The sequence below is a fragment of the Puma concolor genome, chromosome D3 (assembly GCF_028749965.1).
Source record: "Puma concolor isolate L17-30 chromosome D3, mPumCon1.1.hap2, whole genome shotgun sequence".
Taxonomy (NCBI): Eukaryota; Metazoa; Chordata; class Mammalia; order Carnivora; family Felidae; genus Puma; species Puma concolor.
This window is the reverse complement of record NC_141678.1, coordinates 73,816,578-73,833,396: the sequence shown is the minus strand read 5'-3', so window position 1 is coordinate 73,833,396 and position 16,819 is coordinate 73,816,578. Positions and strand designations below refer to the sequence as shown.

The 16,819-nt window shown below is 39.1% G+C and overlaps 2 protein-coding genes and 1 long non-coding RNA gene across 7 annotated transcripts in view; 1 reads left to right on the top strand and 2 right to left on the bottom strand.

Annotated features, from left to right (window-relative positions):
- Positions 1-8,519, bottom strand: part of CD3H18orf54 (chromosome D3 C18orf54 homolog) — a 27,419-nt gene extending 18,900 nt beyond the window's left edge. Inside the window, exons 1-5 of the mRNA XM_086683019.1 lie at positions 8,377-8,519; positions 7,621-7,716; positions 4,765-5,090; positions 2,683-3,471; positions 2,214-2,364 (exon numbers count right to left, since the gene is read on the bottom strand). Coding sequence (XP_086539145.1) covers positions 2,214-2,364; positions 2,683-3,471; positions 4,765-5,047 — 1,223 coding nt within the window. The 5' untranslated portion in view covers positions 5,048-5,090; positions 7,621-7,716; positions 8,377-8,519. The remainder of the gene's footprint in view (positions 1-2,213; positions 2,365-2,682; positions 3,472-4,764; positions 5,091-7,620; positions 7,717-8,376) is intronic.
- Positions 8,515-16,819, top strand: part of STARD6 (StAR related lipid transfer domain containing 6) — a 24,617-nt gene continuing 16,312 nt past the window's right edge. The window contains exons 1-5 of one of the 5 annotated variants that reach the window (XM_086683022.1): positions 8,515-8,604; positions 9,424-9,483; positions 10,100-10,183; positions 11,864-11,957; positions 12,155-12,204. In XM_086683022.1, coding sequence (XP_086539148.1) covers positions 11,868-11,957; positions 12,155-12,204 — 140 coding nt within the window. In that variant the 5' untranslated portion in view covers positions 8,515-8,604; positions 9,424-9,483; positions 10,100-10,183; positions 11,864-11,867. Of the gene's footprint in view, positions 8,642-8,750; positions 9,484-10,099; positions 10,184-10,204; positions 10,941-11,863; positions 11,958-12,154; positions 12,205-16,819 lie in introns of those variants that run through there. The other 4 variants (XM_086683023.1, XM_086683024.1, XM_086683021.1 and 1 more) reach the window with 4 other exon arrangements.
- LOC147575631 (uncharacterized) overlaps positions 11,421-16,819 on the bottom strand; it is a 12,940-nt gene continuing 7,541 nt past the window's right edge. Inside the window, exon 3 of the long non-coding RNA XR_015242574.1 lies at positions 11,421-13,949. This is a non-coding gene — a long non-coding RNA (uncharacterized LOC147575631). The remainder of the gene's footprint in view (positions 13,950-16,819) is intronic.

Genomic DNA, 16,819 nt, shown 5'->3' with positions numbered 1-16,819 from the left:
CCAAAACAAATTCTATTAGTCACAGAGAACAAAGTCATTCTTTCTTATTTATATATCAACATAAAATGTGTTTCTAACTCAAGTAATCAGATACCTAAGAATCTCTCCCTAACATATAAATGTCACAATTCTAATTTTTTCTTAATAATTAGCAGCACTTCATTATTGACTCCTTTGATTTGTAACTTACTAGGAGGTTTTTCTTACTCCCATGTAGTCTTTTCTTACATTCTTTACCAAAGGAGTTTGCACATCCATCTACCACCATCAAAAAGCATTTACCAGATTACTGAAGATGGTTGTGGGATACATAAGAATTCATTATACTATTCTTCTACTTTTGTATTTCTTGGAAATTTTCCCTTATAAAAATGTTAAACAAATAAAAAAAAAAAAAGCAGTTATCTGATTGTGGTTGTGTTCTACCTTTCAGTATACTACCTTGACTACTTCCTAGTCAATTTTTGTTTTGATGGTAGATTGACAATAATTTGTCAACACCATACTAAGGTCAGGTCTATTCCTTCTGACAATCCATCATTCATTTTATGCACAAACATACCCATCACAATATGAATTCAATCTTCCAGAAGTCAACTTCTATATGCAAGGTACTGGGCCAAACCAACGATTATAATAATAATTATACAAGCATAAATTATAGTATCTAATTACATAATACACTAAAAGCATTCAAAAATTTTATTCTTAAACACCTCTGATACTATTTGCTCACCCATTCTTGTTGGTTGCAATTGAAAGTAAAGTATTATAGCTATGGTACTTCACAATTACCAAGACCAACTGACAAGAAAATAAGAAATTAGAAAAAAAGTTTAAGAATTAAGTGAGCTAATTATTAACCCAAGTTTCAAAAAATAAAGATACTATGGAAGCAACAATTGAGAAATGAAGCTAAATGAGGAAAAAAAAATATTCTGGATAATTATCACCACTAGTAACAATTTACAAGACAGCTCCTAAGTCAGAAATTGTCCTAAGTACCTTATATTCTCTAATCAAATGAATCCTCACAACAGCCCCAAGTAGAGAATTTATATAAGGTCTTGTACAAAGCAGTTTAACTTGTATAACGTGTCAGCAAAGACAAAAAAAGTAACAGAGCTACAATTCCAAACCAGAATTATAGTAAGTGTCCATATTAAAAAAAAATAAGATGTTCAACTGAGAAGTGATCAAAAAATGGATCCAGCAATTAACAGACTGTCTATAACAGAGTATGACAGAATGAAAGTTTAGACAACAGAAGATAATAAATCATCAGAGCGTAAGGCAGGATATAGGGTTACCAAGAATGCATTTCTTACGAGTTCAGACAATAATATCACTAAGGAAAAAAGCTTTCCTACCTAAGCTCAATTCTTACTCCACACCCACATTCATAGGTATCGATGTAAACAGTTTAAATTATTCTGAGAAACCATGTTGTAACAAGGTTAAGCACACAAATAAAAACAGTATTAGAAACTACAAAAATGTATTACAATAGACCATACCAAAACACCACCACTGTTTAAGGAAAATAACGACTAAGACAAAATAAAATGTAAATGAAAAAAATGGATAACTGCGTAACTCCACATACAGAAAAGAATACAGAGGGAGAAAAAACTTAAAAAGAAAACAAGAATTTCATAGCACTCTTCCACCTGCAAAACAGGTTGCTTTTGGTTGTGATTTTTCACCAGTAAAATCAGTATTTTACAGTGTAACAAAAAAACACATAAAGAAGACAAAAGGTGTATAATGTGCCTAAGGTCATGCAACATTACACCATCCTGTGGTAACAAGTGAAAAATGCAATTCAAAGAAAAAACACAAAGGCAACATTCTATAGAATTAACATGTCACTATAATTGTCAATTATCACAGAGTTATGTAAAAAATAAACTAACTGGGGCACCTGGGTGGCTCAGTCAGTTAAGCATCTGACTTCAGCTCAGGTCATGATTTCACAGCTCGTGAGTTCAAGACCCACATCCGGCTCTGTGCTGACAACTCAGAGCCTGGAGCCTGGTTCAGATTCTGTGTCTCCCTCTCTCTCTGTGCATGTCCCCTGTTGTGGCTGTCTCTCTCAAAAATAAACAAACATTGAAAAAAAATTTTTAAATAAATAAATAAAATAAATTAACTGTTCACATGACATTTTTCACTTGGAGAACTAAAAACTTTTTCCATTGTAACTTACGTACAAAGTAACAGGGATATTTTCCCATGATCTTTCTGCTTCAAGTTTATCTAATGAACAAGGACTATCATCCTTTTTCTTAGACTTCGGTAACTCTTCAACACAATGCTCTAGATTTCTCTTGGCCTTCAGGATAAGCAATTCAATTTTGTCACCTAATTTAAAAGATTAAATTAATTCAAGAAAAAAAGTAAATGCAGAGCACAACAAAATCTCAAAGACAACAAACAAGTAAGAGTTCAGATAATTTAGAATATACACACATCTGTAACAAATTTTTTAATGACATTTCAAAGGAAAAAAGGGGAGAAGAAACATTTTCTAGGCACAAAATGATATATAAATGAAGCCAATTAGGTGTTCAAGATTTATCATCTGTTCATTACATCAAGAATGTAACATAAAAGCTCCTAGACGTTAGGTCAAATTTATAGCACTTTCTTTGGTTCTTAAAAATAAAACAAAACAATTACCACTGAATGGCTTTTTGGTTTGTCCTGGGAGAACTGGATTCTCACATTGACACTGGCTGTGTTGAGAATCACATTTACATTCATTAATCAATCCTTTATCATCATTCAAGGAATCTGAAATGTTTGAGGGTTCAAAAGAATATTCAAAACAATCTAATTTATTCATAAGTCGAGAAGTTCTTTGTGCCTGGTAACTATGTCTAGGGGAACACCGATCTTCTTTAAATATTTTATATATCCTTTGACTATTTGTATCAGGTAGCAAGTCTTGATGGTGGAGCCACACTGGGTAGGTGAAATCAGGTATACTAGTTATCCCTGAAACATTCAGGTCCGATTTCTGGCTAGTGAGCCATCTTGGGTAATTCTTTTCAAGATTGTGTTCTGAACTGTCCTCGAAAGACAATTTCTTGGAAAAAGGTAAAGATGGTTCAGAAACGCATTTATTAGTCTTACTCACAAGTTTTGGGTTTTTCAGCCTACCACATTGCTTTCCATTTATATTTGTGTATACAACGGGAGTAACTAAGTTATCCTTGCACATGGGAGTGGAGGGTTCTTGAAAATTTTTATTCTTCTCAGTATCTGATGAACTCAGTCTTCCAATGCATTTCTTCTTTTTCTTGCTAATTCGATGATTTGATCCAACATAAGCAAAAGAAAATGATCCATCTGCTGGAAGTTTTAATAGATCATCAGTTGTTAGGCTAATGGAGTCTATGTCATTAACAGTCTCTCTTCTACAGGATAAGGACAAGGAGCTTTTTTTGTGATCAACATTTTCAAAAGCTGAAAAACAAAGCATAGTTCTGTTTATTTCCCACAATCACATACAACAATACTTCATTACATTAACAGTAAATGAGAATTAAGAATTTGTCATTTTTGCTGCTTCCCTTTATCTTAAGTTTGATTAAAAGTATAAACAGTATACGTTGATGAAATACAATGTGTTTTCTCACATCTCTTCAATCTGTTTTAACTAAGTTGTACATTTTTTTCTCCAACCTGTAAATTTTCCCTTGTTCTTTATTTACCGTTTAACCTTTTTTCATCTAGACCTATCCAGTGCACTAATACACTCATATTATTATTAGTCACTCGACACTGGCTGCAACATAGAAGAAAAATATGCTATTAAACTATGTGGAAAAATAATTTGCTTTCTGCCAATTAAGCCTGCAACAGCATTAACACAAAAAGAACAGCTGTCTGGGGCGCCTGGGTGGCGCAGTCGGTTAAGCGTCCGACTTCAGCCAGGTCACGATCTCGCGGTCTGTGAGTTCGAGCCCCGCGTCGGGCTCTGGGCTGATGGCTCAGAGCCTGGAGCCTGTTTCTGATTCTGTGTCTCCCTCTCTCTCTGCCCCTCCCCCGTTCATGCTCGGTCTCTCTCTGTCCCAAAAAAATAAATAAACGTTAAAAAAAAAAAAAAATTTTTTAAAAAAACAAAAAGAACAGCTGTCCTAACAGTCTTCTGGAATATATATTGCTCACATACTTCTAAGAGTTGAATGAAAAATTTTTCCATACTAGGGCTATTCCATAAGTCTTCAGTAAAGTGTTAACTGGGTTATCAATAGATGCATTTTCTAAAGTTGTCTTCATGGGAACTGCATCAAGGAAAAACTCTTAACATCTTATATTATTGTCCTATAGAATACAGATCAGGAAGACAGACAGAGTCTTATCACATCAACTGGGATTGATCAAGTATAAATTCAGAAAGACTGAGATTTATCTGAAGTCATCAAGCTAGTTAATGAAACCTAGAACCACCATGTCAATGCTCTTTCCATTATGCTAAAATAAAATGGCTTAAGGGTTTAGGATCAACCACCTGCTATTATTAGTCACATTCATCAGCTTCCCCTCCAAGGTCACAAGAAGATCTTAGCTGAAAATTCTTGAGAACCAGAGAATTACAGAATTATTTAAGAAAAATATCCAGACCTCCATATTACATAAGTCATTTTTACCCCAAAGGAAAAAAAAAAGAGTGTCTAGTTTTTCAAGGCTACAACACATCTTTCAAATGCTTTAAATCAGTGGGGGGAAACACACACACACAAAATAAAAGCATACCATTGTTTGGTTTACAAATATAGTTGCAGAATTCTGGCATATGAGCAGAACACCTATTGTTGTTAATCTTTCCAGTGTTTGCACCAGGATACATCTGGCTTAAATCAAAATCATCAATATAGGCCTGTAAAGCCTGAGAGGCAGAACTATACAGTTTATCCTTATATTGAAAAGAGCCATCCGAGTTAGAGGAATTGCTACCACTCAGGCTGCAGCTTGCTAGCAGAGAAGATACTGAAGATTCCCGAGAACAAACTCTGTGTTTTGTAATTGATTTTGCCATGGCTTCCTCAAAATGGGTTATTTCTATTCATTTCTCTTAAAAACTGTAATACAAAAACAATAGGTTAAGGTTCCATTAAAGGGAATAATAGCCATATAGAGAGAAATTACTAAATTTGTAAACTTTTTATAATCTTCTTTAAAGAATAAAATCCATTTCTATAATTTTTAGGCAATACACATTGATTTTCTATTATTATAATTATTGTGAATTCCTTCATCATTGATTTAGAAAACATTTATTGAGTACCTACTATGTGCCTGGAATTGTGTACACATAATTATCTGAGAACAGTACCAAGAGAAGAGTACTCACTATTTCAAAGTCCTAAAAACTACTGATGAGCAGTCTTTTCTTATGGGAATAGATTCTATGACATCACAATACCTAACACTCCCCTATACAGACTATTTTTCAATTCATAAGCCTACTATTATACACTGCAGATAGTAGGTGCTCAGTAAATTTTTAAAGGCATCAAATGAGGTATTAGAAACAAGAAGCAAGAACAGAATATCCACTTTTAATGTTGTAAATGCCAATATGTAACTTTAGCCAGCCCTTTCCTCGGAAAAAAAACTAAGAACAAAGTAATTAACAGTATTTATTATAAAGAAATAAACCACAACTTTATTGAGCTAGCAACATGCTCTTTTCCTAAGATAATATCGTTATTGTTAATCATTTTCTCACCTTCATTTTTGGCAATACACTTACCATTTTCACTTCTTATGTTACACAGATTCAACCTACCTTTCTTTTAAAAGAGACTTAGATAATTTGGAAATTGACAACATACTCATCTTAGAATAGTAATAATAGCATCTATTTCAAATAGGATCATTTGAAAAACTAAAAAGTAACAAACAGGTGTTACTTCAGTACGATATGATACTCTTAAAAATTAAATCAGTGGAAATGGATTTTTTTTCTGTACTAAAAAGGAAAGATTAATGTCTAGGACTTTACACATGTTATAATGTTATAAAGTTAATATGTTCAACTTTGGGCTATAATTTGGGGAATGTTTAAGTTAGAACAACTTTTAATGTAATCTTAATAACTATCAAATTTGACTTTAAAATATTGAAAGTTTTCCATTTAAAGAAGAGTAAAACAGCATCCTGCCTCAGCTTTAGAGCATGCATCTGCCTTTGCAGCCACAGAACAGAAGATAACGGTTAATTAGCCTCTTTGATTTCCCCGAATACTGTGATGTTGTTATGCCTCCAAAGAATGGCTAGCCTAAGTCAGCTGTGCTCTTTCTTTACCGCTTTCACTAATGATGTTTACATTTTCTCAAGTAAATATGGCTTGACCCAACATTTTCTCCCTTATTCCAACGAAATAAGTCAGAGAAAGACAAACCCCATACAATTTCACTCATATGTGAAATTTAAGAAACAAAACACTCGAACACAGGAGAAGGGACCAAAAAAGGAGAGAGGAAACCAAACCATAAGAGACTCTTAAGTACAGAGAACAAACAGGTTTGATGCAGGGAGGTGGGCAGGGAATGGGCTAAATGGGTGATACCCTTAAGGAGGGTACTTGTGGGGTGTGGGTGGCTCAGTCGGTTAAGCCTCCGACTTCAGCTCAGATCATGATCTCACAGCTGGAGAGTTCGAGCCCCGGGTCGGGCTCTGTGCTGACAGCTCAGGCCCTGGAGCCTGCTTCAGATTCTGTCTCTGCCTCTCTGTGCCCTCCCCTGCTCGCGATCTGTATCTGTCTGTCCCTCTCTCTCTCTCAAAAATAAACATTAAAAAAAAAAAATTAAGGAAGGTACTTGCTGTGACGATCACTGGGTGTATATGTTAGTGATGAAACACTAAATTCTACACCTGAAACCAACTTACCATATGTTAAACAATTAGAATTTAAATAAAAACTTGAAATAAAAAACAAAAACGAACCCCTAAAAGGTAAAGCTGTTGGATTACAGTTCTCAGTAAGTGGGTAACAACATTTATTTTAGTTCATAGGAGGGCAGAAAGAAAAGCCACAATTGAATTCTTATTGGGGAGAGCTCCCCAAAGTATACAAAAGTAGAATTAACACTTTAACGTTTATTTATTTTTGAGACAGAGAGAGACAGAGCATGAACAGGGGAGGGGCAGAGAGAGAGGGAGACACAGAATCGGAAACAGGCTCCAGGCTCCGAGCCATCAGCCCAGAGCCTGACGCGGGGATCGAAATCACGGACCGCGAGATCATCACCTGGCTGAAGTCGGAATTTATTTTTTTAATGTTTTTTTTTTATATTTATTTTTGAGACAGAGCACGAGTGGGGGAGGGGCAGGGAGAGAGGGAGACACAGAATCGGAAACAGGCTCCAGGCTCTGAGCCATCAGCCCAGAGCCCGATGCGGGGCTCGAACTCACGGACCGTGAGATCATGACCTGAGCGAAGTCGGATGCTCAACCGACTGAGCCACCTAGAATTAACACTTTAATAAACCCCCGTGCACCCATTACCCTGCTTCAAACAATCACCCACACACCCCAACTTTCTATCCACCCACTTCTCCGCACTTCCACCACAGGATTATTTGGAAGCAAATCCCATTATCTTACCATCTCTTCCGTAAACACTTCCGTTCCTATCTCCAAAAGGAAATCCATCGTTCCGAAGAATGAAACGTTACACGAATGGCAACAAGTTTCAACTACCTTTGATTCAAGAAAAGAATGTTCACTGTTAAATAACCAATAGGAACAGCTCGCGCGCAATGAAGAACTCCTAGAAACAACAGCTCTGTGGTTTATGTTTTGACACCGAATTTTGTTTATTCTACAGCTAAACGACAAGAATTAAAGGACCCGGAAAGCGAAGATCGCCGGCATCCCTGCGGGAGAGCATCTTTTCCCCTCTCGACGCGCTGGCTTCAATCCTTCCGCCCTTTACCTAGGAGTCACCCACCGTGCAGCATTCCAGCACCCCCGGCGGTCACAGACAAACACTTCACTTAGCTACTTCCACCCAGAAGTCATTGATTAGGCAGCAGGCGTGAGCCCCACCGGGGGCGGACGGAGTTTTTCCGAGGTGACAGCCCCTAAGGCCTAATCCCCCTTCCGCCCCGCCCTCTTCAATAGACGCCTCGAGTCTCCAGAAGCCCACGTCAGGGCCCCTCCGTCACGCTCCGCGACTCTCCCCCGCTCGGGAGCCTCCCGCTAAAGACGTTCTCTTCCCACGGGGAATGTCCACTCGCGCCCGCCCTCAGGAGACGTCCTCCTCTTCCCTCCACGCCACTCTTTCTCTGGTTTCTCCCATGGGCCGTCAAAGGATGGGGCGCCCCTCGAAACTACAGCCCCTTTTCGGGCCGAACTCACCGACGAAGTCTCCCAAAGAGATAAAAAAAAAAAAAAAAAAACCGCACACTTCCACAACTCTCCACCGAAAGCCTGCGCCTGTTACCGGACGGGAGACGCGATACAGCATCCCCGAGCCGGACACCGCCCCGCCCCAGGCTCCGCTTGCTCGAAGCCAGCTCCGCCGTCACAGCGGAACGCGACGCCCGCGCTCGCTTTCAAACTGATCCAACATGGCGCTGGCTTGCGGTGCGCATGCGTGTCGCTCGGCGCCCGGGGCAGCTGGGTGAGGGGCGGAGGCCGCAGGGGAAAGGGGGCGCGGCAGGGTGTAAGGTCGCACTTACCGTCGGGAAGTGTAGTTTCTTCGTCCTCGTCTTTCTGGGGGTGGGGGGCGGGGGGCGGAGGGGGTGGTTGGTTGACTCCGGACAGCTACTTCCGGCTGCCCCGCACGCCCGCCCCTCCTCGGTCACCACTCTTTGCGGCTACTCCGCGCAGATGATAGGCTGAACTTCCCTCGGCTGGCTCCCCGGGAGTGTGTGAGGGGACGAGGTGGGGAAGGAGACTCGGGGGCGCTGGCGGCTGCCGGTTTGGTCTCGGCCTCCCCGCCTTCAGAGCACCCCCTCCCAGGATAAGACACCATCTCCGCCGGTGGTGGAGGGGCAGCTCCCCGGACCACTTCCTTCCCTCCCTCCTCAGTGCCTTCCGCATCCCATCCCTGAGCCCGGTCCTTCTGGGCTTGCAGCCAGCCCCTCGCAATAGAGCAGATGCGAGATTGGAGGAGGGAGTTTGGTCAGGGATGGGATTTAACAAATTCCTTGGGGACCTTGATTCCCAGGGAAGAATGTCAGTGACCCAGCACGGATTGGGGACCCAGTCAGGCAGCCCAGAAAAAGGGAGATTATATACAAACAGATGTAAAGACCACTAACAACATACGTGGTTCTGTCTACGAGGCTGGGACAGGATATGAGGTGCGAAGAATCCAGTTTCAACCAAGTGGTGTATCCAAAAAAAGATGTCATCTCAATATTGGTTTATGTTTATTTTCCACTGACCCTGTGGGTGAAGATATCCTTGACCATTACTCCACCGGAATATGTTCCAGTCCATCCGATGTTACATCACAAGGTAATGGCCCTGTAGTCCTGCTGTTTGTTTTCTTCTTTGCACCCTCTGTAGCCCACTAAACTTAACCTTTCCTTTTTTCCTGGCAAACGAAAAAGTCCACGAGCTATAAAATGCAATTGAGTGGTTCAATTAAACACGTTTATTGTGGCAGGAAGTGCTAGTGATTTGAAAATGAGTAAGTCAAAGTCCCTGCAGGAGTTTACACCCTAGTGCTATGTTCCAATAATCTGTGCTTCTTTAAATCAGTCAGTATCAAGTATGTTGCTGATAGGAAATAAAGAACTGTGTTATATATGCTGGGGCAAGCACAGATCAGGAACCAGCCAAGGACTGTTAATGGCATGAGCTTAAAAAGTTAGACATCTTTATTTACATTCCACCAGAATGTCTTTTTAACCAGTCCTTCTTTAAAATAATTTCTTAAAGTTTCCTTTCATAAACAGTATTATTAACGCTTCTCTTACTACTTTTTTCTTTCATCATGGGCATATATAGCAAATGTGTCCTAATGAGGGTATAAAGTGAAAATAAAGAACACTGAGAAAATATTAAGGAAATGATCAAATATATTGACCTAATTCATGGATCAAAATAATTCTTCTTTGTTCCTTCACAGGTTAAGAGATATGGAGATCTCCACAAGGATTTGGAGAAGAGTCCCAATAATTATTAAAATTCTGGACTAGATCTATTAGGAAAGGTAAAGAAACTGAAAGTCTACTAGGAAAAAGGAGCTGTAATGGTTTACTAAAGCTGTTCAAATATAGATGTCAACTAGGTGTTATGCCTTGCTGGAGAACAAAATAAGAGAAGGTGGGTTTATGATCCAACCTAGACCTTTAGGTGAGAGCTAATTAAGACATGGTTCTGATCATTAAACTTTAAGAAGGCTTATTGAGGCAGCTCTTTGGAGAGTTTTTTAAAAGGTAGATTTAAATGTGTCATTTCAAGAAAAGAAACTAGTATTTCTGATCATCAAGAAGGAGCCCCACACTGTTTCAATCACGTTGGCATATATTAACTCACTTAATCCTTATAATGACTCCATGAGATAAGTATTACTATCCCCAATCTATAGATGTAAACATTGAAATTAAGGGTTAAGCAGTTTATTCAAAATAATGTAGCTTGTGGTGAGTGGCAAAGTTAGGATTTGAATCCAGCTGTGTGTTTCTTCCCACCATACCAACCAGCTTCCCGTAACTGAAAACTAGATGATGGGCCAAAGGACCAATGAGACTCCAGTTTCCTGAACCCATTCAGAGCAGAAACAGTATCTTACCTGTTTTTGCCACACCTACCACAGTACCTAATCCCTAGTAAAGGATTTAGTAAATATGTTTATATTGAACTGGTTTGAACTTGATCCTGTCTGAAGAGGTGAAATTTAAACAAGACACCAATGAAGAGGAATCTGTCATTCATATTTGGGAAGAATGTTACAAGCAGAGGGAACAGTAAGTACAAAGACCCTGAGGTAGGAAGATGCTTGGTTGTATTTGAGGAACAGCCAAGTCAATATGATTGAAGCTGAGTGGGAGAGAAGGCAGGTAGGAGTTGCCTTTGGAGAGGAAACCAAGAGTCAGATCATTTAATGCCACTGCCCTCACTTTAAAAAGACTAATTCCCGGAGCACCTGGGTGGCTCAGTCTTTTGAGCCTCTGACTTTGGCTCAGATCATGATCTTAATGATTCATGGGTTTGAGCCCTGTGTCGGGCTCTGTGCTGACAGCTCAGAGCCTGGAGCCTGCTTCAGATTCTGTGTTTCCCTGTCTCTCTGCCCCTCCCTGCTTGTGCTCTGTCTCTCTCTCTCTCAAAAATAAATAAACATTAAAAAGAATTTTTTAAATAAATACATGAATAAATAATAAAAAGACTAATTTCCAAGAACACTTGATCATCAGATGATGCAGCTTTACAGGAGTAAGGAAGCATGATTAAGCCTTTGGAAATACTAATGATTTATTGAATGCTTATTATGTACCAGGCATGGAGTAGGACAGTTAAGTGCATTATCTCAATCCTCACATTAATTCAACATTTAGTTATTATCCCAGAAAATGGGAAAACGGAAATGTTAAATAATGTGGTTCACAATTAGTGGCAGAGACAGAATTTGACCGAGTTCTCTTTCAGTCCAAAGCCTGCTCTTCGTAGTATACCACACTTTCTATTTGAAAAACTATGAATAAAGAAGAAGGAATTCATGCGTGCATGCATTTAGCAATTATTAAATAAAAACTTAATTAAAAAACAAGTAATGATTCTTCATTACTATGTGACAGGCACTGTAGAAATAGTATTAAAATGTAATACAGCATTTTAAAATTGTTTTGTATGATTATATTCTTACCAGTCATCTGTTTTTACAACTTTGCAGGTAGATGGACTATAAGACACTTGCCCAAGAAACTGCTCAAGAAATTTTAGGATACAATCAAGATACATCAGGCTGGAAAGTGGTTAAGACTTCAGTAAGGAAACAAGTTAAATATGGTTCAAGAGTTTATTTTTTAATGAGAAGCAATTCATTATATAGACTTTTTAAAATGTTTTTCTTTTACAAACCAAAAAAATATATTTTTACTTTTTGTTTGTTGGTTTTTATTTTTCATTTTTTTTTTCTGTATCTGACAGCTAATTTATTTCTGGATTTTTATTCCCCTTTGAGAAAAAGATAACTGTTTCCAGCAAGGCTTCTAAAAGATTCCATGGAAATCTGTGAGTACAGTTTCCTATTTATAGACGTTTTGAATTCAATGGCATTGATATATCTAGAATTCAGTGCTGCTTCACTGGCTATAACATTGCTTGATAGTAATCAGGAAATAGAAATTATTAAGTCACTAGTTTAAATTTGGTATTAATAAATTAGAGCAATTATGTACCACCTAATCATTTTCAAACTTGAAGACAACCAGGAAAAAAAGTCTTTCCAAGCGAACAATTCACTAAGACAGGAGATTTCTACATCAAGAAATAATTACTATAAAAACAGATTGGTGTTTCCTTGATAACAGTAGTGTTTTGCAGCCTTTCAAACATTTCACCTTTCCGTTAAATAAGCCACTATAAAATAAAGTTTTTTTCCCCAAGTCATTTCTCTTGCTGATACATGTAATGTTTTCTGAAAGCTGCTTTTAAGGATATTTTTGAGGATCCTGTTATTTCAGATATAACTACACTGAGGGTAGTGGGCTGACATTTTTAACCTTATTCTTAAGAGTTGTTCATTCATTGTTCATGATATCACATTAATGCAAACACACCGTATGTTATCGAAATCAAATTTTATTCCGTTCCTTTTTTTTTTTGGAGTCCACTTTTTCTTCATTTTGTATTTCTTGCTCTTTTTTATCTGACTAAAATTTGATTACCTTTTGTCTCAATCCAATTTTTTTACTATCAGACAAAACTGGTATGCCTTGTCCTACTCATTTTAATAATTATCAGGAAGATAATCCCTGCTTTCATTGTCTAAATAAGTAATGATTCTAGGGACGCCTGGGTGGCTCAGTCGGTTGAGCGTCCGACTTCAGCTCAGGTCATGATCTCGCGGTCTGTGAGTTCGAATCCCACGTCAGGCTCTGTGCTGACAGCTCGGAGCCTGGAGCCTGCTTCAGATTCTGTGTCTCCCTCTCTCTTTACTCCTCCCCCGCTCATGCTCTGTCTCTCTCTCTGTCTGTCAAAAATAAGTAAACATTAAAAAAAGTTTTTTTTAATACAAAAAAAATAAGTAATGATTCTAATAGAGGCGCTTTCAAAAACAGACCGAGGAGGGAAGTAGGTGAGGTCAATGCCAGTGACACTAGAGGAATAAACTCTTAGAAAAATATTATAGCTTGTTGGCGTCTTACATACTGGACAAGTGTAGACAGCAACCTATGCGTCAAAGAAACCTTGGAAGTTATTTATTCATTCAACGATACTTCTTGGATATTTGTGTGCAATTGTGGCTCTACCACACCTAGAGCCATTCAAGGAGTAGCTCCAAATGGGCTGTTTTAAAGCTTTATGGAGATTTTTGATCAGAGGCATTTTATTCTTTCATGCAAAACTAAACAAAAATTGGGACTTTTTACACTCACATTTTAAGTGAAATTTATACACACTGTGTACTAGTTATTGATGCACAAAAACATCATACCCCATTTCTTAGTGTCTTAACACTATTATCCCATGGTCAGGATTCCAGGTGTAGCTCAGCCTGGTGCCTCTGCCTCAAGGATTCTTAGAAAGCTGCAATCAAGCTGTCACCTGGGGCTTCGGTCTTATCTGGCGGCAGCTCTACTTCCAAGCTCACTTCCATGGTTGTTGGCAGAATTTGGATCTTCCTGGGCTTGTTGGACTGAGGGCCTCAGTTCCTTTCTGGCTCTAGGCTGGAAGCCTTCCTCAGTTCCTTGACATAGGGACTGCTCCACAGGGCTATTCACAACATGACGTTTGCTTTCCTCACAGTGAGGAGTCTAGGAGAAAACAAGAGAAGGAGCAAGTAAGTCAGGAGCCAAAGCCTTTCTGCAGCCTAATCTTGGAAGTGACCTCTCATCACTTTTGGAATATTCAGTTTATCAGAAGTGAATCGCTAGATCCAGCCTGACTCAGGGGAAGGGGAGTCCACAAGTGTGTGAGTACCAGGAAGTGGAGATGAGTGGGGGCCATGTTAGAGACTATCACACACGGGTTTTGGAAAACCATCTTTTAATTCTTTTTTATAGTTGCGCTAAAGTCCAGTAAATATCAAACACAGCTTTAAAATGAGGGTTATGGGGGCACCTGGATGGCTCAGTCAGTTAAGCATCTGACTCGAGTTCGGCTCAGATCATCATCTCACAGTTTGTGAGTTCGAGCCCCACATGGGGCTCTGCGCTGATGGCACGGAGCCTGCTTAAGATTCTCTCTCTCCCTCTCTCTCTGCCTCTCTCCCCCTCACTCACTCTCTCTCTCTCTCAAAATAAATAAAGAAATAAAAATAAATTAAGTTTGATAAAAGGTAATGCAACCGTTTTGCATACTTGTTTTCTCAAGGTCAACCCACAGATTCTTCTAAATTTGCCATGTTTGGGGCGCCTGCGTGGCGCAGTCGGTTAAGCGTCCGACTTCAGCCAGGTCACGATCTCGCGGACCATGAGTTCGAGCCCCGCGTCAGGCTCTGGGCTGATGGCTCAGAGCCTGGAGCCTGTTTCCGATTCTGTGTCTCCCTCTCTCTGCCCCTCCCCCGTTCATGCTCTGTCTCTCTCTGTCCCAAAAATAAATAAACGTTGAAAAAAAAATTTTTTTTAAAAATTTGCCATGTTTATGTACAGAAGGAGAGTATGACTGGACCAGTTTTTTGTTTGTTTGTTTGTTTGTTTGTTTTCAAAATACCTCTATTATTCTGTGTCAGCTGTGGCAGATATTTAGGTTACTACAAAGGAAACTTGTCTGAACATGTTGGTCAGGTTGGTCTGCCTCAGTCAAAAATTGACCTCCCCTGGCCTGGATTGAGAAGAAAGTGAGAATTGCAGTCAAATCAAGGGGAAAATCTAGGGAAGCTTACAACTTTTCCAGTACATCAAAGAGAGCTCCACATTTTAGTTACAGAGTTGGAAATAACCAAAGTGAGAAACATGAAAATGAATTTAGAATGGGCAACAGAGTGTGAACATTGCACACTTTTGGCTAGATAGGATGGTCTAATGCTATTTGCCAAACTAGTATCTGGGAGAAATGTAATCCCTCAAAATGCCCTTTAGGGGTAAAGGGGTTGCATTATCAAATAAGTTTTTCTAAACACTCCAGACTATATTCTCTTCTTGGAAATACGCTCTTAAGATCAGAGAAATCCTAGTGTAAAGAAACCTATTTAACTTTTCCACATGTTTTTGACCAAGGACATGCTTGTAAAATATTGGCCTGGATAATGGATCTCTCATCTCAGATTTGGATTCTAATAGAAGCTCTAATTGACTAGATATGTACAGAGAAGTGATTTATTTTTCATTATTTCCCTGCTGTCATCCCAGTGTAGGCTATTACCATCTCTATCTGGATTAGCTCAGTAACTCCTAATGGACTCCATGGATCTATTCTTACTCAACTGTATCCTGTTCTTCACACAATGGTCAAAGTAGATGCTTGAAATAATTCAGATTATGTCACTCCCCTACCTAAAATCTTCTAAAGCCTTCCCATTGCATCTAAAATAAAATCCAAGCCCTTTATCAAGCTCTGCAAGGCACTATCTAACCCTAGCCTACCTCTCTGACCTCTCCTACCATTTCACCCTCGCTCTCCTACTACCGTTGCATGAATGCAATGAACTTAACCCCGCCTCAGAGCCTTTGTAGTTGCTCTTCACTTGCCTGGCATGTTCTTCCCCCAAATCTTTCCAAGGCTAATGTCATTTTTGTCCTCAAGATCTCAGCCTCATTGCTCTTTAGAGTGACCTTCCTGGCCACACCCACTTGCTGTTTACTACACCACTCTGCCACCTTCTTCATTTGCATCTATCACTATGTGAAATTTATCTTCTTCCTTTGTTCTCTCATTTAGTATATGTCTTATTAGAATATAAACTTGGGACACCTGCGTGGCTGAATCGGTTAAGTGTCCGGCTCTTGGTTTTGGCTCAGGTCATGATCTCACAGTTCGTGGGATTGAACCCCATGTCAGGATCTGCACTGTCAACATGGAGCCTGCTTGGGATTCTCTCTCTCCCTCTTTCTCTGCCCTTCCCCTGCTCACATGCTCTCTCACACACTCTCTTTCTCTCAAAATAAATAAACGGTAAAAAAAACAAACAAAAAAATACTGTAAACTTGATGGAAATAGGAACCTGAATAGGAACGAGATTATAAAGAAATCACTTTTGTTTGTCACAGTATCCCTAGCACCTGAAGAGTGTCTATCACATAGACAGTCGGCAAATGTGTATTGACTGAACTTATGGACTTTAGTTCTATTATATTGGTTGCCAAATAGAAAGTATTTAAATTTCCCTTGTAACTGCAGTACAAAAATATAAACCAAAGATATCTTCTTAGCACTTCACCTTGATTTCATAATTCATACCCAAAAAGCTCCTTTTGTGGTTACCTTGGAGCACTTGGGTATATGCAAGAGAAGAGTGCCAATTCTTTGGTGGGAATTTCTTTCTTTCCACCCTCAAGGGATGTAATACAGATTACCAGCACACAATTCAACACTACACATTCCCCAAAATGTTAGCAGCAGCTAACATTTATTAATCTTTTACTATATGTCAGGCAGTAGGCTAATAATTTTCTTCAATGTTTAATTCACTCCTCTTAGATCCTACAAGTATTTTCTAGCCTGCGGTTTTTCCTTGCGTACATCA